Source organism: Echeneis naucrates, chromosome 15 (assembly GCF_900963305.1).
Source record: "Echeneis naucrates chromosome 15, fEcheNa1.1, whole genome shotgun sequence".
Classification (NCBI taxonomy): Eukaryota; Metazoa; Chordata; class Actinopteri; order Carangiformes; family Echeneidae; genus Echeneis; species Echeneis naucrates.
Genome location: NC_042525.1, coordinates 19890593 through 19914100, shown reverse-complemented (window position 1 = coordinate 19914100; position 23508 = coordinate 19890593). Strand labels below are relative to the sequence as shown.

General features: G+C 38.1%; 1 protein-coding gene across 1 annotated transcript in view; it reads right to left on the bottom strand.

Annotated features, from left to right (window-relative positions):
* The window catches only part of atp6v1ba (ATPase, H+ transporting, lysosomal, V1 subunit B, member a), a 31373-nt gene extending 11033 nt beyond the window's left edge, over positions 1 to 20340 (bottom strand). Inside the window, exons 1-6 of the mRNA XM_029520973.1 lie at positions 20148 to 20340; positions 3285 to 3340; positions 2948 to 3046; positions 1075 to 1168; positions 486 to 563; positions 99 to 238 (exon numbers count right to left, since the gene is read on the bottom strand). Of these exons, the coding sequence (XP_029376833.1) occupies positions 99 to 238; positions 486 to 563; positions 1075 to 1168; positions 2948 to 3046; positions 3285 to 3340; positions 20148 to 20256 (576 nt within the window). The 5' untranslated portion in view covers positions 20257 to 20340. The remainder of the gene's footprint in view (positions 1 to 98; positions 239 to 485; positions 564 to 1074; positions 1169 to 2947; positions 3047 to 3284; positions 3341 to 20147) is intronic.
* Between the last annotated feature and the right edge of the window lie 3168 nt (positions 20341 to 23508).

The following is a 23508-nucleotide window of genomic DNA, read 5'->3' as shown; positions in this document are numbered from 1 at the left end:
TCAGATTAAGATGTTTCTGATATAATGCCCAGCTAACTGACTGAGACTCGGGTGTTAAGTTTGAAGCTTGCTCATATGAACTGGTTTGGTGGTCTTACCTCATTGTGTGGCAGCCCAGCAGCTGAAAAAATTGGGATCTTTTGACCTCTGGCAATGCTGTTCATGCCATCAATGGCTGAGATGCCAGTCTGGATCATCTCCTCAGGGTAGATACGGCACTGAGGATTGATGGGCTGGCCTAAAATACACAAAAATTATGAAGCCCTGGAACTTAATGATGAAATAAAACAGTGAGTCCATACAGTAGTTGTCTATATTTGTGAAGCACGTGATTGTTGATGAGAAGAAATGATTTCATTTAATGTACAAGTTTGTGTCCACAATTTACAAGAAGTAAAGCCAGCAATGTAACTCATACAAATGAAATATGGCCTTGGAAATGAACAACAAATGTCATTAAGATCAGCAGGTCATTGAAGTCATACCCATAATGTCCAAGTAGTCTTCAGCAAGAACACTTGGCCCACGGTCGATGGGTTTGCCAGAGCCATTGAACACCCGGCCTGAAAAGAGGAAGATTTTCTTTTTTTTCTTTTAAATTAAATAGGATTCAGGAATATTGTGTAATAAAGAGCAGTTATTTGGTTTTTGGTGTTGCTAATCTGACTACAATACACACTAATGAATTGTGATTTATTAGCTGACACATCTGATCCCTTCAGTTTTGTGAGCGAGCATTTATGATGGCTCTTGTAGAGTCCAGAAGTAGCAAGTACAAGCTATTATAAATTCAGACATTATGATATTTCACAAACAAAAGGCATGTTTACTTCATGGAGCTTTTCAAATATATATATGACCTTGTGTTGTACTGATATAATCAAACTGACAGAAACATTCAGATATAGTTTGCTATAGTGCCGTTTGCTTTAACTGTTCATTGAGTAGATTAAAAACACGAATGAAATGATCAAATTAGGAAAATAAAGCAGTGACCATGTTATAACATTTTCATATTCAAGTTGCAAAGAGTAATGTAGCAGTGTGAAGTCATGCTAATCAGGATTATTATACCCAGCATATCCTCTGATACTGGAGTACGCAGGATATCCCCGGTGAACTCGCAGGCCGTCTTCTTGGCATCAATACCTGATGTTCCCTCAAAAACCTGCACAAACACGAAGGGAGGAAGTTCAATTTAAAGAGACAGTTCCTCGATTGTGATTAATTATTATTACCAGTGTTCAGAGACATGCAATGAACACATAAGCATACTAACATGCTTACAATGATGAATGTGATAATATATAGTAATTACAACTAAAAATAAAGTACCGTTGGGCTTGAGTAGTCACAAGATAACCATGAAAATGCTAGAGTATGAGTATTATCACCCAAAAATGCTTCCTATGTCGCTTTCGGTTACTGAAAATACTACAAAAGCTAATGCAGTGAATGCAATCATTATTATTCATTTATTCATTCATCTTCTACCGCTTATACATTTCCGGGTCAAGGGGGTTACTGGAGCTCATCCCAGGTCATATCGGTTGAGAGTAGGGCACAACCCGGACAGGTCACCTGTCCATCACAGGGCCAATACATACACAATCACTCACTCATACCTACAGGCAATTCAGCGTAGCCAATCAACCTAGACATGCATGACTGAGGGAGGAAAACAGAGTAACTGAAGGAAACTCATGCAGGCACAGGGAGAACATGCAAACTCCACATAGAAAAGCCCCAGGCCCAGGGATCGAACCCTCAACCCTCTTCCTGTGGGGAAATAGCGCTAACCACTTTTTCCAGTGCTGCCCCCACACCAAACATACCAGACTAAATCATTCCGGTCAATGTTCATTTGTCCTGAGAAGCAGCTGCCAATACTGATGATCTTTCTTTTCATCTTCTTTGGAAAAATGCTTTTCTGTGTTTTAGGAGCACTGATGTATTTCTTGTGGAACCAGTGTTAAGGATGCTGCATGAAGTCGACCTTTACAAACTGTGTCAAATAATATCCTTGTTTCAACAAAAGGCTACATAAGTAATGAACTATGTGTGGTATCATCAATGGAAAAGTCGTTCCAACCTGTTGATATATTAATTACCTCAGGTGGCATATTTGACAACTTCACTGACTCAATACATCTTCAGTGGCATGTTGCTCTGATGTGAATATTGTCCATCTGACCTGTTTTTATTCTATACTATTCATTAAAAAAAAAATAAATAAATAACACAGGTATTCCTAAAGGTTACTGGTTTGAATCTTGTAATGTGAGTTATTAGTGACTTTGCTGTTTTTTTAAAGAGGACTGGTGGCCTGTGTGTAAAATAAAAATATGAAAAGCGTGTGATTGAGATTTTTAATTTCAGGAGATTACAGAATAATTTTTTTATTATATCCCATCTGCGCTTGTTGATTCCCTAGACCAGGGGTTGGCAACCTTCAACATTAAAAGAGCCGTTGGGCATGCTTCCCACCAAATAAAAACCACAAAACCAACTTTAGTTGACTTGGGGTCAAGAGCTCAAAATAAGTCGCCTCTCAAGTGAGGTAAACAAGGTGAGATGCATGTCGATCAACAAAATGGTTAAAAAAAAAAACCAACTATTTATTTCAATGTTGCAAGATCACCTAAATCTCTAGAATCATAAGTATTACATAGAAAAAAAATAACTAAATAGGACACTTTTTTTTTTTTTTTTAAATTTAAATAGCTATTATTTTTTCACATTATTTTCTCAAAGCCACAGGGAGTCACAGCAGAGGGATGAAAGAGACCTCTGAGAACTTGAGTTTTACTTAAGTTACCTCAAGGTGCAAGCTGTATTCAGAATTGTATTTATTTCAGTTGCCTATTAATACACATTTACCACATTGACTATTTACAGTGGCAGCTGCAGCAGGTGCCGACCAGTCAAACATTAGACTGTTTCTCACCTGGACAACTGCCTTGCTTCCAATCACTTCTAGGACCTGGCCGCTCCTCTTGGTGCCATCTGGCAGGGTCAGGTGAACAATCTCTGCGTATCTAGGAAACTAGTTGAAAGAGTTTGAATAGAATCAGCAGCTATACAACATTTATATCACACACACACACACACACACACACACATATATATATATAGTGTTTTCAATCCCAACCTCACTAAGATATTCTCTATTTTAATCTTCACAACAAGTGAATATACATTAACACAGTAGTTATAATTACAGCAGTAGTTTGATTGTGCTAATGATGTATGCAGTTTAATAAAAATAACCTAAGTAACCTTACCTTCACATTATCAAGGATCACCAAGGGTCCATTTACACCCGACACAGTAGAGTAAGCTGAAAAAAAGAAGAGCTATATGGTTCATTCACTTCTTTATTTCAAGAGGCCACAGGACAGTAAAATAAGGCAATGGTGACATTATTCTGATTTCCCCATGTAGCTGAAAGCCACCGATAAGAATAGATGTCTTCACAGCTAATACATTTAAGAATCACAAGATGACCTTTCACACTCAGATGTCAACAGCTTTCAAATACTTCCAGATCCAAATGTCAAAGGCAGGCAAATGTCAGGCAATAAAAAAAAAAAATTATGAAATTCACTAGTTCACGAATAGTGACTACAATTACACAGGTACATGTCTCCCAATTACAGACTTACAAATGAAGGGTCATCACTGATGAAGGTTAGTGGAAGGCCTCTCTCCAGTGATACTTGCAGCAAAATGGACTAAAAGAATATGCTGCCACTTCAATGGAAGTGCTCAAAGCTGCTGTGCATTTTACTATATTTTGTTGTTGTTGATTTTTTTTTTTTTTTATTAATTTCTAAAGCATTTGCATTACACGTTTCACAATTGATGTATCTGTTGACATCACTTTCAGTTAGCTTTCACCATTTTCCACGGGCTCACTGATTTCTGTTAATTTCCCCTCAAGTCAACTCAGATGTGAAAATTGGTCAACACAGTATGTGTAGCCAACTTAAGCACGTGTCTGCCCCGTTTTGTTAATGTTACCTAAGGAGAGGTTTAATTGTATTAAATCCTACCGAGGTGAAGGTTTGATAAAACTTTCATTCAGATACTCACTAAAAAAATTTGTTAATTTTGAGTGTGTTACTTGTAGTGAATGGTGTATACTGTGGAGGGCAGATATCAGGCTTGATGGGACAGAGGACAATACAGCTAGATCAGGAATGAATCATGTTACTGGGCTCTGGAACAGCAGGAATAACAGATCACAGCTGCTGCTATAACTGTGTAGGAATGTGACAGTTCTTACATGGGGAAAAAAAAAAAAAAAAAATTCAAAGCTGGAGTGACGTAGATTCTGTAGAATGAATCGTATGATAATAGGCCACCCTGATTATATCCCTCCAAGAAATCTTAAATATACTTTCAACCATCATGTCTGGACCTAACCAGTTCCTTTCTTTGAATGAAGCAATACTCTTTGCTCAAGTTTGCATGGAATGCCCCCATCTCTTTCACTGTCCCTCTGCGCATCTGCAGATTTGGGGGTGAATGTAAGACATGGGACTGGAGGGGGGTGGGGAGCATTGTTGCTCCTGCGCTTTCTATCGTGGTTTGGTGTTCCTCTTTCTCTGAGAACTGTCAATCTCAGGGCTGATATCAAAGGAGCAAGGAAATTAGAACAGACTGGTACGAATATAAAGCACTAAAGCTTAGCAGGGTGCTTCCACTATGCCACTAATTAGGTAGAGGCCAACAAAATAACCTGTCAATGCGCTACAATATTGTAGCCATTTCCCACACACACCTGCATTTCGCCCTCTTTTAGCCAGACAAGCAGTGTGCATGCGTGTGTGGTTATCTGTGTGTTTACAGGTTGGCTGGAAGAGTGCTGAGAGAGCAAGATATTGAAGAATAGAAAATTATATCTAGATCCAGTTTACTGTTTCTCAGGATTATAGATTTCTTTATACAACTCTGTGTTGAGATAATCACCACTGCGCAATAGGAGTGGTTAGATATGGGTTGCAACGTCATACAACGTTAGATAACTAATTATGTATTGCTGGCAACCAACCATCATCCAACATTTAGTCAATGTTACCTTGCTATAATTACACGTCAAGCCAACATTACGTTTTTGACGTAAACACAATTTTCAAGTCCATATCATAATCCAATTATAATCAAATGTTGGGATACAAAGTTGTTCCAATGTCATACTAATTTCAGGTGTTTGCTATCGCTGGCAACAACAAAGAAGAGAACAGTTCGTAGTACGCTTACCTCTGCCACTTTCTGTAATACCGGTACATACTGTGCTTCGCTTTATATACGTTTTATCATGCGCCTTACGTATGAAAATAGACCCATTCATTGATATTGCGCCTTATAATGCGGTGCACCTTATGGTCCGCAAAATACGGTAATTACTACATGTAAATCTGCAATAATTTCACCTCCCATGACGAAGTGCATAAAGACAGCAGCTTAATGGTATATCAACAACAGTTTTTCAGAGCCTAGCTTCAGAACTGGATCAAGAATTATTCAGGTCTTCTTTCTTGAAAATGAAAACCCTCACACCCAAACAAAAAATATTTTTGTTATATTTTATTAAAATTCAAGCAATTTTTTTGCAGCATTACATATTTTTTCTCTGACAAATGGCAGCTTGGCTATGTCGGCCATGTTTGTAAGAGGACTTAATAGCTACATTAAACCTACAAATTGCCCATGGATCTCAAAAGCTATATATATGGTTATTTCCTAAGCAGTGATAATAGTGCTGCAATGAAAATTGGGCAGCATAATTATACAGTAACCTCTCAGAAATCCATAAAACTGTGTATCTTTTGATATACTGGGGTCACAGTGATGGGAGAGAATTACTTTCCTCACCGACTATGGCCATTAAGTTACATTTGACCAGTGAGACATCCAAACAAAAATAAACAAAATAAAAAGCTCTTTATCAGTTTACACTATAGACAACTTAATGAAGCAATTACTTTATTACTTTGTAATAAAATAATTTTACTAATTTACCTCCTTAGTTACAGATTTCTGGAGATTTAATCTACCAAATTACATGATTGAAAAAGTTGAATATTAAAGTGAAGATGTAGCTCTATGGTGCCTTTTGAATTCAGGCAAAAATGAAACATGACTTTTATTTATGAATTTATATTTATTAATCCGCCTCAATGTTTTAATCTTAATGTTTGTTACCTTGTTAAATTGAAAACGACCACTATATACATAAAAACACTGGACTATTTAATTCGACATTGGTCCTCTAGCTGAAAAATTGGAAGCCATCATTATTTTCAAACTATTCCTTTAAGAAAATGTATTAGACGTTAAACACACGTGATTTGTGAATGGGTACTTCCAGAGGGATTAAAGATTGAACACTTGCTCTATAAGAACACTTACATAGAACAGTGATGATTCCTTAAAAAAAAAAAAAAAAAAAAAAAAATGGTTTGCTCTCTCATTTCACAATATACAATTGCTTAATGGCCTATACGTCCATGAGGTGTGAAGTAGCAACATTTCCCATTAGGTTTGGAAAACTTTCTCCACCCCTCTTTTACTACTTCAGTTCAAGTGCAGCAGTCCACTGGCTTGGCAAGCAACGACAGTGTGGGTCACACTGCAGTCTGTTCAGCTGCCAGAGCTCTTTGTGTACAAAGATGTTAATTGGTCCTAATCCGCCACTAGAAGCTGTTTTGGTAGCCTGACCTCGCACCCTGAAGGACACCTTGGTGTGAAATACTAAAGAGCCTATTCAAGTGCCAGAGAAAAGAGGCACAGAGCATTCCAACACAATTCAATCTCCCAGCTGGAAAAGGGGGGGACTCAAGGGGAAAAGGAGGGTGGGCTGGAGGTGGGATGGAGATAAGGGCGCATCATCATTCTGAAAATAAATGAACGCTACAAAGCAGTGGCTGCTGTGATTTGCAACCTTACAATCACGCCTGAGCCTGTACTTCAAGGATTCCCACAGACCCGCTGGATATAGGAATGCTAATTGCCTCAAGCCTGCAAGCAGTCCTCACCCCCACACAACCTCACCAGATACACTCATCCAAAAAGCACGTAGGCAGTAGGGGAGAAAAAGAAGTTACAATGGGAAGTGAGTAGTAGTGTGTAATGATAACTAAAGGCAACTCTTGCAGCAGCAGGTAGTGAGTGGGAGCATGGAGCAGAGATTATTCAACACCTGCAGGAAGGGGACGGGAAGCAAGAGGACAGGAAGGACAAAACACATACTACGGGAAGAAGCAAAGTTAGAGACATGTAATGCTGTAATGGACATGCATAGGGGAGATGGAGAGAGAGGGAGGGAGACAGGTGCGTTGTGCAACCCACAGCAGTGTAGGCCTATAGCAGCACAACTAAGAGAGTAAGAGTAATCAAAACTTTAACATTTTAAATGGTAGGCATTGTCATAAAGGAAGCTGCAACAGAATCTGTCCACCACATCGATGATCGCTGTAAGATCTGCCTCCAGATTTACTCTTGGAGACTCTGGGAACCACAAGTAAATCTCCATCGAGAGAGTGAAGTGGCCTATTGGGGCATTAATGACCTTTGAACTTTCTGAGATAAGATGGAGTTTGGCCATTAAGAGCTTTGTATGTTAGGGGAAGGATTTTGAATTCAGAATTTTTATGGTCTAGTCTGTAGGTAAAAAAAAAAAAAAAAAAAAAAAAATGCATGGACTAGCTTTTCTGCATCATCTTGGGACAGGCTGTTTCTAATCTGTGAAATATTGCGTAGCTGAAAAAAAACTGTCCTAGAGATTTGTTTTATATGAGGAATGCAAAGGAATGCTTCTCTAAGGTACTTTGAGCCAAGCATAATCACTTCAGTTTTGTCTGAGTTCAGAAGTAAAAAGCTGAAGGTCAACCAGGTCTTTATGGCTGTAGGACATGCCTTAAGTCTGATTAGCTGTTTAGTTTCATCTGGCTTCATTGGCAAGTTTAACTGAGTATCATCTGAAGTATCATCAAAAAGGTGAAAATTGATGATGTGCTTTTGAATAATATTGCCTAAGGGAAGCATATATAGGGTGAAAAGGATTGCTCTAAGGACAGAACCCTGTGGAACTCCAGGATTGACTAAAGAAAGAGTCATTGTTAACATGAAAGTGATATCTGTCTGATAAGTATGATTTTAACCAGCTTCGTGCAGCTCTTTGATCCCAATTTCCTGTTCCACCCTTTGTAATAGAACATTATAGTCAATGGTGTCAAAAGCAGCACTAAGATCTAACAGAACAAATTTGGACCACTACACAAACGAATGGCCAAACACAGAAGAACAAACCCCTCGACCTCCTGCGACTCAACATATCTTCCACTTAGAATGCCATCCTTTTCACCTCTACCCAGGAGATTCAAAAGCTTAGCCTCCAAAAACAAAAATCGTTCACTATCAAGTCCAACAACTCCTTACCAGTGAATGGAAAACAAAACTGAAACAAACACTTCCAACAACATGCACAAACAAGCCATTGTCATCTACAGATTTGATAACGACTCCACAGACTAAAGACCTATGTTTCATCACCAGGCAGTCAGATAGGCACAAACTGATGAAGACTGTTGAATGAGAGGCGAAATGTCTTCACTGATTTATACCCATCTCCAGTTGCACTTGCTTCCATTTTCTTTGGAGCCCCAATTGGAGGAACACAGGAAGTGACTTGCACAGAAATTGAAAGGAATTCCAAAAAGTCCAGCTAGAGCAGCTATAATAGTACTGAAGAAAAACATGGTTTTGAATAGTTGGAGCTCTATCTTAGACACAGTGCAAAGTAGTGCAAAACATAAAGATAACAAAAAGCTATTTTGCAATTGAAAAGCTAAAACCCAGTCTTAAGTTAATTGCACCATTTCTTTATGGTTATTTTAAGGGCACATTATCAAAAGCTAATATGTGCTTGCATACATAGGTATTCAGAGTACACATTGCTTTACACACAGTCAGAGCAAAGTGTAGAACAGATCCTTGGGTTGTGCCAACAGATTCTAGGATTGACAGGAAACTGGTGAAATTTTGGCTGATACTGATATTAATATTGCTGTTATGGCCAATAACTGATATCTGTTTTTTAAAATAAGTTAGAGATGACCAAATTTTGTACATAATGAAGATCACGGAAACTGAATTTTTGAATGTCTTCCTTTATTTTCAAAACTTCTTTTACTTCCAAATAAGGAGGTTACAGAGCCACCATAAAACATGAGTAACCAACAATATTACTTCTTTTTTACAACTTTTAAAACTTGTAGCAAATGTGTAACTAAATTACAGTTTAACTGCCTCAAAGTTTGGATCATGAAATCACAATAAGCATCACAAATCAAAACAACATCCTGAGAAAGTTAATTTATCAAACTTAGCAGTATTCATGGTACCCAGGCCTTTATTAAATTGCAAAACATGTTTTAAGCTCAAGGCTCTTCCATTTAAACTCAAATGTGTGAATAAGGCTAAATCAAAAATGTCAAAACATGTCCTGACTGTCAGTGCACATTTTTGAAAATAAATATCCCAAACACTTAAACAGTGTTTCCACCTGACACTGTAGGTTATAGTCTAGGCATACTTCATCAGCAAAGATGAAAGCATTTCTGTTTTCTTGCACTGGATCCCGTTTCTCTATACATCAACAATATGTGATGCAGCAGAGAAGAGACGTTCGCTGTCCACACTTATACATGCAGCTGAAAGGTACTTGCATGCTGCTTTGGCCAAGGCAGGAATGCGAGACAGGTTGCCTTTCCAGTACTGCAGTGGGCTCTCATTTCTGGGGATGGGGGGCTCACTCAGTTAGCCACACACCTACAGGAATATAGATAAGTGTATAACAATGTATGTCTGATGACGGCATTAACCTTGTAAGAGCTTTGTTGAACTTTGCTCTGAGCAGATGACCAGGGCTAAAGGTTTATTTAACCCTGGTCATCTAGCACTCATTTAAGCAAATCTATTATTTTAGCAACTACAGAATTTACAACAAATGAATAAAATTGTAAAACTCATTACTCAAATGATTTTAACTTGGTTATTTGAATAAAAGACTGATAACACCATACCTGCACACTTGTGTGGCTTGTCAGGCCTGCCTGCTGTTGGATGATCAAGTTTTCCTCCAGAATTTCATCATGCATATCAAGCAGCGAGTGTCCACCCATCGCTTGTTCTTATCTTATTCTCTTGCAGTTCTTCTGTGTCCGGTGTCTCCATAGCTGTCGCTGTGTGACATTTTGTCAACTTGCTTCTGGAGCGTATTTACTGTCGCTTGCTTGGTGACTGTGTCAAAAATAACAGTCTTCGTACCTCGGGTCAAGGGCCGTTGTCAAGTAGTAAAGCAGCTCAGAGAAAGCACTTCCAAATCATTCGTTTACAGCTACCAGTAGGGTGATCTTTGCTGTGTAAAACCCACTGTCTGTGTCTGATATTTGCTATTCCACCTGATTGTAACATCTTGTTGTAGCATCTCAGTTTTCATGCACTACTCTTGCTGTATGGCAAGGTGGCAAGTTGAGAGTGGCGAAAATGTCCAACTATTTTCCTTCCAATACCCACACAGTCAGAGATCCTTCACTGGCTTAACACTCCATCGTGCACTGCTAGCTGCAGCCCAGGCTTCTAACAGCGCACTCGCCCATTGCCTGACTGAGCTGTAAGACGACTTAAGTCGGAAGTCCATATATCTGTAGTGAAGCTAATGTCAGTCACATTGTCCAACAACTTGTGGATATTAGGGCTGAGCGATTTTGGAAAATGATCTAATTGCGATTTTTTTTTTCCTCCCATATTGCATTTGCGATTTTCAAAATAATTTTATTTTTTTTTTCCCCCCCAACAAAACGTCATGAATTATTTTTATATGGCCAACACTATATTAGATATATTTAGCATAGAATGCTCTTTCCCATAGGCTAAAAGATCACAGGTCTCCTCTCTCTCCCTGTCCTCATCCTGCAGGTGACGACTCATCGCCATCCCATGTTCCTGCAACACCAACTGGTCCCATATTTCATGAATTCTGTGTTACAGCTCAACTCCATGCAGCAACATGTCCCCCCCCCCCCACTCTCAACCCAACCAGTCGAGGCAGATGCCCCCCCCCGAGCCTGGTTCTGCTCGAGGTTTCTGCCTCTTAAAGGAAGTTTTTCCTCGCCACTGTTGCTGAGTGCTTGCTCATTGGGGGATCTGTTGGGTCTCTTTAAATAAATTTATAAAGAGTTTGGTCTAGACCTGCTCTATATGTAAAGTGCCTTGATGTAACTTTGTTATGATTTGGCGCTATACAAATAAATCTGATTTGATTTGAAAGATCACAGGTCAAAGGTCACATTGAGATGCAAGAGTTGAAATAAATGAACAACTTTAACTGCTCAGAAACATAAGAGCAACAAATCTTTGGCTTTACCTCTATGTATTTGAAAGAAAAAAAGAGATACTGCTTATTTGTATGCACTTTTTAAACATTCTGCAAAATAAAGATATTTTTAAATGACATCTATCCTACTGCTCCTAAGTAAGTAACATTTTACACAAACTGAAACACACAAATTGCCTCTACTACTTTGAAAGTATTTTGGAAAATTGAAGTAAATAAAGTTATGAATAAAAAGATGGATAAATAAACATACTGTACCATTTATAAAGTGTATTTATCAATGCTGTGAACCCAGGCTTGGTCACCGTGCTGAGAGGCACCTTATCTTTAGCAATGAACTCAGTTATTCCCTGAGTGACATCCCTGTGCCATTTAGGACTACGCTCAAAGGCGTAATTTGGACAGGGGATAAGGGGGTCATGACCCTCGCAAAAATTAGATCCAACCAATACCCCCCCCCCCCCCCCAATATAATCACATAATTCTGATTTAATACAAATATTTACCCCCCCCAATGTTACACCCTTGACTACGTTCATACAATAGACATACAGCTCTTTCAAACATGTCAGGCAATGACGCCTCTCTTGGGTTTAGCGTGTGTGGCACACTGGTGCTTCGCTGTTGTAAATGGCTTTGAGGTGATTTTTAAGTGGTGGAAGAGGTTTGTTGTTTTGCCAGATGAAGTAGCAACACCATTGCAGCATCTTCCTTTTTAAAGCTGAAATAATTCCACATCGCTGATGTACTGTTCCTCATCGAGACTGAAGTCTCAGTTGAGTCAGTTTCTGACAGTTCCATCAAACCAGAAACCATTGCGCAACAGGCTAAGGTGCAGCATAAAAAGTTGATGCAGACAAGTGGTGTGGCGCTCTCTCTCTCTCTCTCTCACACACATAATCACGTGTTTATAATCTTTCAGCCCTAGTGGATATGTGTGGCCACCACTTTGTGAAAAGAAGGGAGGGAAACTTCTGAAAAGTTGCGCCGACTTGGCAGGCTATAGCGGGATTCAGTGCGCTCTGTCAACCCGCGAAAACCTTGATCCTCCACAATGGAAAATGGCTGATCATCAAGAACAATCATTTCCATTACCTTGTTTGTTACTGACATATGAAACTGGTGGTGTTGAATGATTTTACACGGCACCCTCCCTGCATTAACTCGCCTTTACAATTATTACATACTGCTGTTTGAGTATCTTCCTTTGATACTGTGAAAAACATCCACACCGCTGACATTGATTCTTCAGTTAAACATCCCACAATCTTGTGCATGTTACACTGACACTGTCACATGGCCAAATCCCCCTGCCGAAACACACGCAGAAATGGCAACTAGACAGAAATAAAGATTGCTTGTTAGTAGTGACACAATTTTACTTATCAGACCAATGCCGATAAGTTAAAAAATGACCAACATCGGCCGATACCGATAAAAGGCAATATATTGCATGTAAAAAATAATTAAAAGCAAGCACAGATATAGTCAAACCACTTGATTAAAAAATATGACACCCTTCTATAAAATACAGCAGTTTCCAATGAAAAAAAAAACAAACATTGTAGCCATCATAATTAGAAACTGCTTAAATGTTACAAATAGAATATCAGAGAAGCACAGAAACAGTGCTGGTTAAAGTCTGCAATGATATTCCTCCTCTATACTTATTCTCTTAGAGCTCAGTGCTACACCATAGATCATAATATTTTATTACAGAGACTGTATTGGCATTAAAGGAACTGCACTGAGGTGTTTCAAATCCTATTTATCAGATAGACATCAGTTTGTTCATGTTAACAATAGCTCCTCCCTCCTACTGTAGTCAGTAATGGAGTCCCACTGGGTTCAGTATTTGGGCCAATCCTCTTCACTCTTTATCTGCTTTGTCTTGGCAACATCATCAGGAAACACAGCATCAACTTTCACTGTTATGCAGATGACACTCAGATGTATTTATCAATGAAGCCAAATGAAGTCAGTCATATAGACTGCAGACATGTCTTGAAGATATAAAAGTCTGGAGGACCCAAAACTCATTAACTCTGACAAAACTGAAGTTGTTGTACTCGGCCCTAAGCACCTCAAAGAAACGTGATCTAATCATCAAATCAGTCTGGACAGCATTACTTCGGCTCCCAGCTCCACTGTAAGAAACCTTGGAGTAACTGTTGACCAGGACATGTCCTTTGTCCCTCACATAAAACAAGTCAGTAGGGCAGCTTTCTTCCACCTGAGAAACATTAGGAAAATCAGAAACATCCCATCTCAAGAGGATGCAGGGAAAACTAGTCCATGCATTTGTAACTTCTAGGCTGGACTACTGTAACATTGCTATCTGGATATCCAAACAAATCTCTGAAAGGCCTTCAGTTGATTCAGAATGCTGCTGCACGAATATTCACAGAAACTAGGAAAATAGATCATCTCTCCTGTGTTAGCTGCCGGTAAAATCCAGAGTAGAATTTAAAATCCTTCCGTTAACGTATAAAGCCAAGCACCATCATATCTCAGAGAGCTCATAGTTCCTTACTGTCGTAGTAGGCCACTCCGCTCTCTAGATGGAGGTTTACTTGTGGTTTCTAGAGTCTCCAAGAGTAAATCTGGAGTCAGATCTTTCAGTTACATGTAAAGTGCCTTGGTGTAACTTTGTTATGATTTGGCGCTATACAAATAAATCTGATTTGATTTGGAATAGCAGTGATTTAGTCAAACCACAAAATGTATCATAAAAAGGGAACACTTATCTTACTTGCTCTTTATCAAAAATAGGCAATATCAAATATAAAGTGCAGTATCCAATAAAAATAAACAAAATTTTAAACACACTCAAACTACTGTAAATACAAAAAAAAAGTGAACATGGCATTAAGTGCAGCACCAATTCCAAATGGTTAAACAACTGGAAAGCAATGCTTACACACCATGCTTTGTTTGTTGTTATTTTTCAATTGTCATCGTAGTTGAAGCTAAATCGAAAATGATCCCACACCACAGACTTGTAAGAGGACGGCACCACTCCAAATTTTCTTTTTTGAGTCCCGTTCACTCGCCATGTTTGCTCAAGGTTTACTCTCCACTCTCTTTTCCAGCATTTACATGCCAAGTGTTGATTGGCTCCTGGGAAATTCAGAGATTTCTTATTGGCTCTGAAAGCAGCATGGATAGAGCAGTGCTACTTTCTCTACTGTTTATCTAATTGCAAAGCATGTACTGTTACAAGTTACGTGATGGGTTGAAATGAACCAAAATACCGTTGTTTGCCTTTGTGTATTGAACCGAACAGGACGTATTGAACGGTTCAACAAAATATTGAATATTGTTGCATCCGTACTGAATACTGAATTCAGTCTCAAAATAACAACAAAGTAACATGGTAATAAGATCAAATTCTTTAAAAAAGACTCATTATAATTCCAGATTTAGAAAGATGCATCTTTGTTAATGGAAACAATCATGGTAGCAATTTTGATATTCATTCCTTTCTCACCCTGTCGAATGTAACCAGACAATTTGGCTTGAGTAGGAGACATGCATGTGCACCTGTTACATTTCAGCTCAGTCACTACTGTATTCTCAGAGATAGATATCTGTCTCTTCTTTGTGTTTCACTGTGTGCGTGCATGTTCATGTGTTTTAGCCACACAATCAAGACTAGCAATCCTGGAATGAGCAACCAGTTCACCCTGCCAACAGTTCTCCCACCACTGCCTTATGTGGCAGAAGTTAAAAACAAGTCAAAATAATGACACACCTCTTTCCAACTAATCTGCGTTTTTACATGAAACTGTAAAGACAGCATAAATTTCTGGGTTACAAGACAAAGTTTGAAAACTACAGCATAACACTATCACTCAATCTCAAGCCAAAAGATATTTCCCTGGTCAGAGTTTGCAGCAACAGCAACAGCAAAGACTGGTAGTACAATAAAAGTACAGATTCAATGGATACAATATTTAAATTACAAGCAAGAACACTAGTTGTCCTAAGTATGGAGAAAAAAAATTATTGGATTGGGGGGGGGGGGAAATCTTGATCTTCCATGTGTCCCAATGCCACGTCATGTCATAAACCATTACATTCATATAAATAGACTGTACAACTGATGCAGAATCACATTGCTGTTACTCTTCAACATTTGGAGAAGTTAGAATGGGGAATATTCTGTATTTGTAAATACACTTCTCTAAATGACCCAACAATTCTAAAGACGAAGAATGCCAAGAAATTGACAATGAGTGGTCAACAAAAGAGAAGAAGTGAGACACTCACAAAGACAAATTTCTGTTCATGAAACAGACAGAAATGGTGTCAAATCCTTAGCCTACATTTAAATGTTCTTTCGTGAGAAGAATGGCAAACACCCACGACAGTCTTTTTCTCCTGACAAAGTAGCTGCTTAAGCCTAATTAGAATGTGGATTATAGAACTTTAACAAAAATAACATTGATTTTATAGAAATTACTTTCATGGTGACAGATGAGACATTTGTTTACCATTACTATATTATTACAATTAATTACATCTCTACAAAGAAGTATAGTGCATTGCTCTGTGTCTTTTCATAGCACTAAATGACAGAATTCACCACTAAAACAAAGACAAGCGATTTCTTGGGCTAATAGCTTTTGTCACATTTGACATGACAGAGACAAAGGGCTCTTAAAAGAAAAGACTTGGTCTGATGAGAATTGTCGTAATTTGTTTATTTTGCTGTTCTGTCTCTGAATGGCTTTTCAATAGCTGCCTCTCTTAGAGCTGTGTCAAGACAATAAGGTGGTGAAAAACTCTTATTATTTGGATCTTATAGATTGTTTGATGCCTGGCAACTGGCTATAATGAACATGGTCTGATTTCCTACAAGGTAATATTATAGTCTCCTTAGAAGGAAAGACATGGCTGAGTCCATTCGTCATATGTTGATGTCAGATCATCATTCGCACAAAAAGTTGTTCTGTATAAAATGAATCAAGATAGAATATTAGCTCTGTCTCAACTCAGGGCCAATACTATTTAGAGCTTGTATCTGAAGTCATAAATCTGTCAATACAATTAAAATATAAAAATCTAAAATTTTATACTTTTACGTTTGGTCTTCCAAAGAGAAATCAGTCTGGAGCCAGACACTGTAATGTAATCCAAAATGTTGAAGGGGGTTCTGATGGTTGACCTCACCATCCCATGGTGGAAAGAGGGTATATCAACAGCCCGGTAAAGAAAATGCTACACAGAGTTGGCAGTAGTGTGCCAGGACGTGGGCTAGAAAACCAGCATGTACCCTATGGAGGATGGCTATATAGGCTTTTTATGATGCTCAGCAATTCAGCTGTTCAGATGTGTCTCAAAGCAGAAAGTTACAGAAACTTTGAATAATCACAACAAGGAAATGAAACTCACATTCCAGTTGAAAAGAGAAAATGTGAAAAGCACAGTGGTGACAGAACTCTGTTGTACTGATGGAATAGTATGGAAGAAAAATGTAATACACTGAATTTACAATGGTTATTTTACACTGTGGGACCCAGGCTTTCTCCCATTCCAGGCAATCATCTGTTTATTGTGAAAATAAAATGACTAATACCGCCTGACTATAATTCAATAGATTAGGAACATAAACAGTGGAAAAGAGTTAACATCACCAATGGTGGCCTTTAAAGTTATTAATTCTTATTCATGAAAAAGTTACTTAATGTAGTTCTATGTAAATCGTCTTTGTGTTTCACTTAAACCAATAAAATTACACCTGTTACTTGGTCCCAAAAGTATCTCCCATATAAATTCAGTATAAGCAACATGAAAGCAAAAAGACTCTTCTAACCTCCAGCAGGATCCGAAAATATGTCACATAAATTGTACATGCAGCATTAGAGGGGCACATAAAAAAGTTTCCTAACAGTTACTTGGGATTATCATTTGGCTGTGAATTGCCACATCATCATCAGAATGGACTACTGATGTTTGGTAATGTGTTTGATGAGAGAAAAGAGCCAAGCCATTCTGCTGCAAGAAAATTAGAAAATTTCAGAGGTAGGATGGTTATATGTTTTTAGGATAAAGGTTTTAACACATGCTGCATCCTCTCTGCTTAGCTCTCAGATGGCCCAAGCTCCATTAAGTCATTCCTTTCCAGTTTACTAAAAGGCTTTTAGTCCATGCTTGCCTCTCTGACACTTGCACAAAGGAAAAGCCATCCCCTCCCTGGCTTCAACACAGTTCAAGAGCATCAGCAAAGTCACAGCAAAAGCTAAACATCAGTTCCAAATTGCACCAAAATCTTCCTGTGTTGATTCAAAACATATAATCAGCACAGCCAAAACATTAGCAATACAGCCAGTGCATGAATACAACTAATCACTGTGGTATCCAAGGCAGATTAGGCTATCTTAATCATGCCTTTGTTTGATTCGAGTGGGAAACAATGAATCAACTGCGTCACACCTTTTCTTTACCATTGCCAAAGCAGGAAACCTATCTCAAGCCTTGAAAAACCAAAGCCCTAAGCATTCAATGAACTATTCAGGACAGTTGTGAGAAATTTGATCAAATTCCAGTTGAGTTTTCAGTGAACTTTTGCCAACTGATGAGTTAAAATACAATGTTGGTTACCAATCCCGATAAAACACCTTAAGTGCAAAAAGCATCTCTCTTGTATAATCCAATAATCAGACCAGTGACCTTAAACCATTCTGACTATCACAGGCAATTGCAATGTTCGGTTCAAACAATGCTGGCTAATGACATTTGAGACATACTAATCTACTCCTTTCAATTGTTCATAGGCTGATTTTGAACACATTACGACTGTCAGTTGAAATATGAAAGTAAAGAATTTCACCAACTGTGAAAAAAATATTGCTCTGTGTATTTTGAACCAGAATTTGTGAAAATACCAAAAAAGAATTAATCTTATCTTACTGCACTTCAAAAACTAGAGATGTACAGATCGGTTTATACACAGAAAGTTGATCAGTAATAAATCTGGCCATTAATGAAACTGTGATTTTTTTTTTTTCTGAAAATCCAAAATTGCACAGATTTTTGGCTTTCTGCTAAGTTAAAGTAAAATTACTTCATGAAATTCTGACATGATTTATCTGGTGATTTATGGATAACATTATGAATGAAGATAGTAATATACAGATGCATTTGTAATCAAAAATCTCCTGGATTTATGAGATGTTATCTTCCTGTCCACTTCTTTCTGTTACTGACAGTAAGAAATATCAGTGATTGAAAAACCGACTTGATCATGAGCAAGAATAGCTTTGCACACTTCATAATGCGTTTTTCATCTCTTGAAACTGCAAAACAGTGACACTACCTTACTTACAAAAAGACCTGCTGTAAATATAGGATTTCTTTTCTTTTTTACAGTTTTTCAGTTAATCCAGTAAATATTAGAAGAACAGACATAATAATTATCAAACAAGGCAAATTATTCCATTATTGTTAGCACATTAAACACCCTTTTACAGCATAATACCAAGTGCTGCTCTATATATATTTATATATGAAGGAGGTTAAATCTGGAGAAGACTTGTGGTTTAGTATGTCAATAGCCGGTAAGACTTTATATTATCTGTTTTATTTTATCGGTCGGCATTAATAGGTTTTGTCCAATAAGTCAATCCTAAAATTACATAAACATACTCCCTCTTTTCACCAGCTCAGAAACTATTATGTTCTCACGATGTAGCTGACCGCTCATGTGACCGGATCACATGAGCGGTCATCCATTTGTCACTCGTCTGTTCTTCAACATGTCAAAACTGGTCGATTAACACAGCTCGACACAGAGAGTCTATGCTTTAGAGGCAATTACTCTATTAGTAGATTACACCATTTCCACTCAGCACATCGGGGGGGAAAAAAGCTGTTTGCAAAGTATGTGGTTCATTCTCGAGGCCACCAATTGTGCTAACTATTTCTATCCGTTGGCTGGTGACATTTACGTGTCAGATTATAGTAACGCTAAGCTTCCATGCATCGCGTCAGTGCTGCGTGGAGTCGATATTTAATGCAAACACTACCCATTAACAGTGCCTTCGACAAAAACCTCTGAATCTAATTCAAGTTCCGTCTAAATGAATTGGTTAACGACTCTACGCCGGGTTTAATACTGTTAGCATGTTATCTTAGCTGTTAAGCTGTTTGATGCAAATGATATAATTCAGCATAGATTTGAAAATATAACGTGTGGCGCAAAAGGCACTGTTGGTTGCATGTCAAAAACACAAAAACCAATTTGATTTACAGCTTCGTGGATCGTTAAACTGCTAGCAGATTACTGTCCGCACATGCTATGTTAAAGTTGAACTAGAAAAAAACATTCATTCACTAGCCATGGCCTAAAGGGGGGTACCTTCTTAATCTACATGCCCCAACTCACATTTTATCCGAGACTGTAAAGCAACTCAACGGTTTTACTAAAAATAAATCATAAAGTTCAGGACGTCATGGACGTCATTAAACTGGTTGGTAGAGGTCGATTGCGTAAAAACAAATCTAAATGTACACTGTGCTGTGTTTCAATTTCAGTTCATAAAACGTGTTTTCCAACTGAAGGTGACATAGATCATTTTCTAGTGGTATGTGTTTCTTTCTGCATAAAAGTAACAATATGCTCTGACAACGTATTAGCATTCCACACCGTTTCGATGTCATTAAATGCAGCGCAACAGCCTTGCTAGCCACTGGCTATAACTACGGCAGCTACATATAGCAGCTTGCTAACGTTACATACTTAGCCTTGGCTGAGAGATGTAATTTCTTGTCACAGCCTGAGTGTGTGTCCTCGCAGCAGCTGCCAAGCCGTTGATGTCCATCGCCCTGTTTGCCACCAATGTTGTCATCTTTGGATGAAGTAATGTCTTAGCTAACGTTGGTCGAGGAGCTTTGTTAACTGGCACAGAATATCAGATAACAGCAGAGCGCTGGTCATATGACACTGAGGAACCGGATGTTTTATGGCAAGGGGATGGACCCGAGCGGAGCACACAAATAAAGCAGAACGTGCCCTACTTGGGCATAAAACATTAAATATTTCACATTTAATGTGCAATGTGTGCCGCTAACATACGAAAAGCTATAATTGTTAATGGTTATGCAAAAACTAGTGCGTCTGCATTTAAACGTGTTTTGTCCTTTGTAAGGTAAAGCAAAGCTGAGACTTTAAAATAAACGTCATCATTTCGCTCTGTATTGCGTTGATTTCATGGGAGATCAAAATAGGCATATTCACGCCAGACATTTTAAATGATTATAGTCGTCAAAGTACAGGCAATATTAATCCTGACACGAACACTTATTGTTGATCGATGTTTTGTGGAATTTACAATGCCCTTTCCATATCCTTAGCATAATCCCCAGCCTTGGAGTTTCAAGGAATAAGGCATAAGACAGTGTTATTTAAAAAAAAACAAAACAAAACAAAACTGTGAGTCAGTTTGACATTGCTAATTAATTTCAAAATGTGACTGGAATGTTGAGTGATGTATAGCTTGAAGTGGTAGATACTTCTGCTGTACATAAACACACACACATGCAGACACACATTGACCAACACAGTGTCCTGGTGAGGGAATTGCTGAGTGACAGGTAAAATAAATGATGTGCATTTTCCCCTTAAAAACTTTTGGTTTGGTTTGGTTTTTCTCATTTTGGAGGCTCTGATCCATTCTCATTTAACACAGCAGGTTTTGCACAATAGCTTGTAAGCGAATGTTTGAAGATGATTTTGAACCATGCCCCCTACACAACCAGCACACATCATATACAGACACGTACACACCCTCTGATGGTAAAAAAGCACTACAGATTGAAGTAGTAAGCTCTGCCATGGTGAGGCTGACTCTAGAGAGCTCATCCAAATGTTTCAGCCTGCAGGCAAAAAATAGCAAATTAATGCAAGTGAAGGGCTTCTTCCTACAGGAGCAGTGCCCTCATTTTAGCAAAACCCTTTTTTCCCCTGGGTCTTTTATGATGAGTTCAAAGGGATGTGACTTCCCTCAAACTCCTTAGATCCAACAAATTAGGCAAAACAGATTTCATAGTGTTCACAAATTCAATTTGTATGTCTGCTGTTGGTGTTAGGGCTTACTCAAAGACCTGACGTACAAATTCAATTCCTGGTGGTATCCAGGAATGACTTTAACCTGCAACAAGAAGTTGAAAGTGTGGAGATTGGCGCTCTTTTAGCCTGCAGCTGTTTCAGTGAAAAAGACCCAAAATAGGCTAGCAGTTTTTAGTTTGGTTTAGTTTGGTTTAGTTCGATTTTATTTTATTTCATATCTGGTGGGGTCATTAACACCTGGAGTGTCATTCATGTCCTGTGGTAGTTGTTGACTACTGAGTCCTGACCTGAGGAGTTGAGGCAGCTGTGGAGAAAATGAAAGAATGGACAGACAGATCAACATGATATTATCAACACTGTGTATTGAAGGCATTATCAAATGCTAACAGCAATTTAGCCAAAAGCTAAAGCTTTTCATTGGCACATTCCATTCATTTATTGCAAATCATATTGTGCTTCATAGATTGTCTGCTGGTTATTCTAATTCTAATTCTAATTAATGAACACAGACCTAATTTAGCTTGCAGGTCAATCCACAAAGACCATTTGGACAAAAGTAAAAGTAATTAACTATGTTAACAATGGTATATATGTGCATATTTGATTTAAAGTTTTGAGTAACCTAGGTTACAGCTTCCCAGTGACCCTTACAGATAAGCAATAGAAAACAGTGAGTGTGATTGAGTGGGCTGTAGCCTTTGTATCACTGGTTGTGGGTCTCAAGTAAATGTTTATAGCACTGGGTCAGTTGATGATGAATGGCAGTAAATTGCAGTTGTTTTTTGCTAATACCTGAACCTACCAAGTTAAAATGCCCTCTGTAAGAATGTTCTGTATGGACATCTGGACATCTGGCAATCAAGAAGTTGCCATACCCCGTTGCAATAGCTTTTATATATGATACAATTGTTTGTAATTCCCAGTATATTTTTGAACGTGTTAAATACACAAAATATATAATGTCTATGGAACTGTCAGGGTTAGTTTTGTCACCACTGCTTCTTGTAGTTAAATGTCCTTTGTATTTATGTATGTTTGTATTTGATTTAATTTTCTTTAAAGTGTACTAAAACCATTTGCCCTGTGAATTTTGCACTTAATATAGTGATTGATTGATTGAAATAAAATATGAATAGTATCCATATCATTGCAATAGCCCGAAGAAACTGAAAAGCTCCTTTTACCAGTTTATTGAGATTGGAATGAAACATTTTTTGATCTTAGCTCATCTTTTGACATGTTATACCACAGAGTGTTTGTTGGACCATCTGCCTTATAATGGGCTGGATCAGACTTGTCAAACTAGGCTTTCTAGGCTTTTTTTTTTTTTAAGTAATTTGAAATGTTTCTTTGACTGCTTTCCCTTCTGACCTTTGGTGTTCCTCGAGGCTCAACTGCTTTGCCATCTATTATTTTTTATTTGCTTCCATCTGGTCACATGATGAGTAAACACAACATTATAAGCAAAAATTACAATTTTTGCAGAGGACAGCTGTCAGAGATTGTCCACTTTGAGTAAAGTACTTAGAATAATTCTGCAATAGTGAGAAACTGTAGCATCCAGAGTGAGAAGTAGCTGCTCAGAGAGCATTTAATAACCTCTTGTTTTGTATACACAATGATGCCTGAAGCTCTTGGCAAGCATCATCATCACAACCAGCACCCCCATTTGGCTATTAAGAAAATTTCCATGGAAATGTACATGAAATGTATATGCTGCAATTGTAATTAAAAACTGAAGTATTTCAATGCAAATGGAATTGACTTAATTATTTTAGAGACATAAAATTATTTGTTTCAAAGTATTTTACAGAATTCATAAATAAAAACCTTGCTTCTATTAGTTTCTGCTCCACTCACTCCTTTGATTATGTGTTGGGATTAATTATTCAGTTAAAACCAATGTCAAACATGTCATTACCTACATGTTTTTCTCTGGCCTGTGGTACCTAGTAGGAATCTTGTAGATTTCTTGCACTGCAGGGCTTAATGTTACAAGATCAGGATATGCTATTTGTCTTGGTAGCATGTT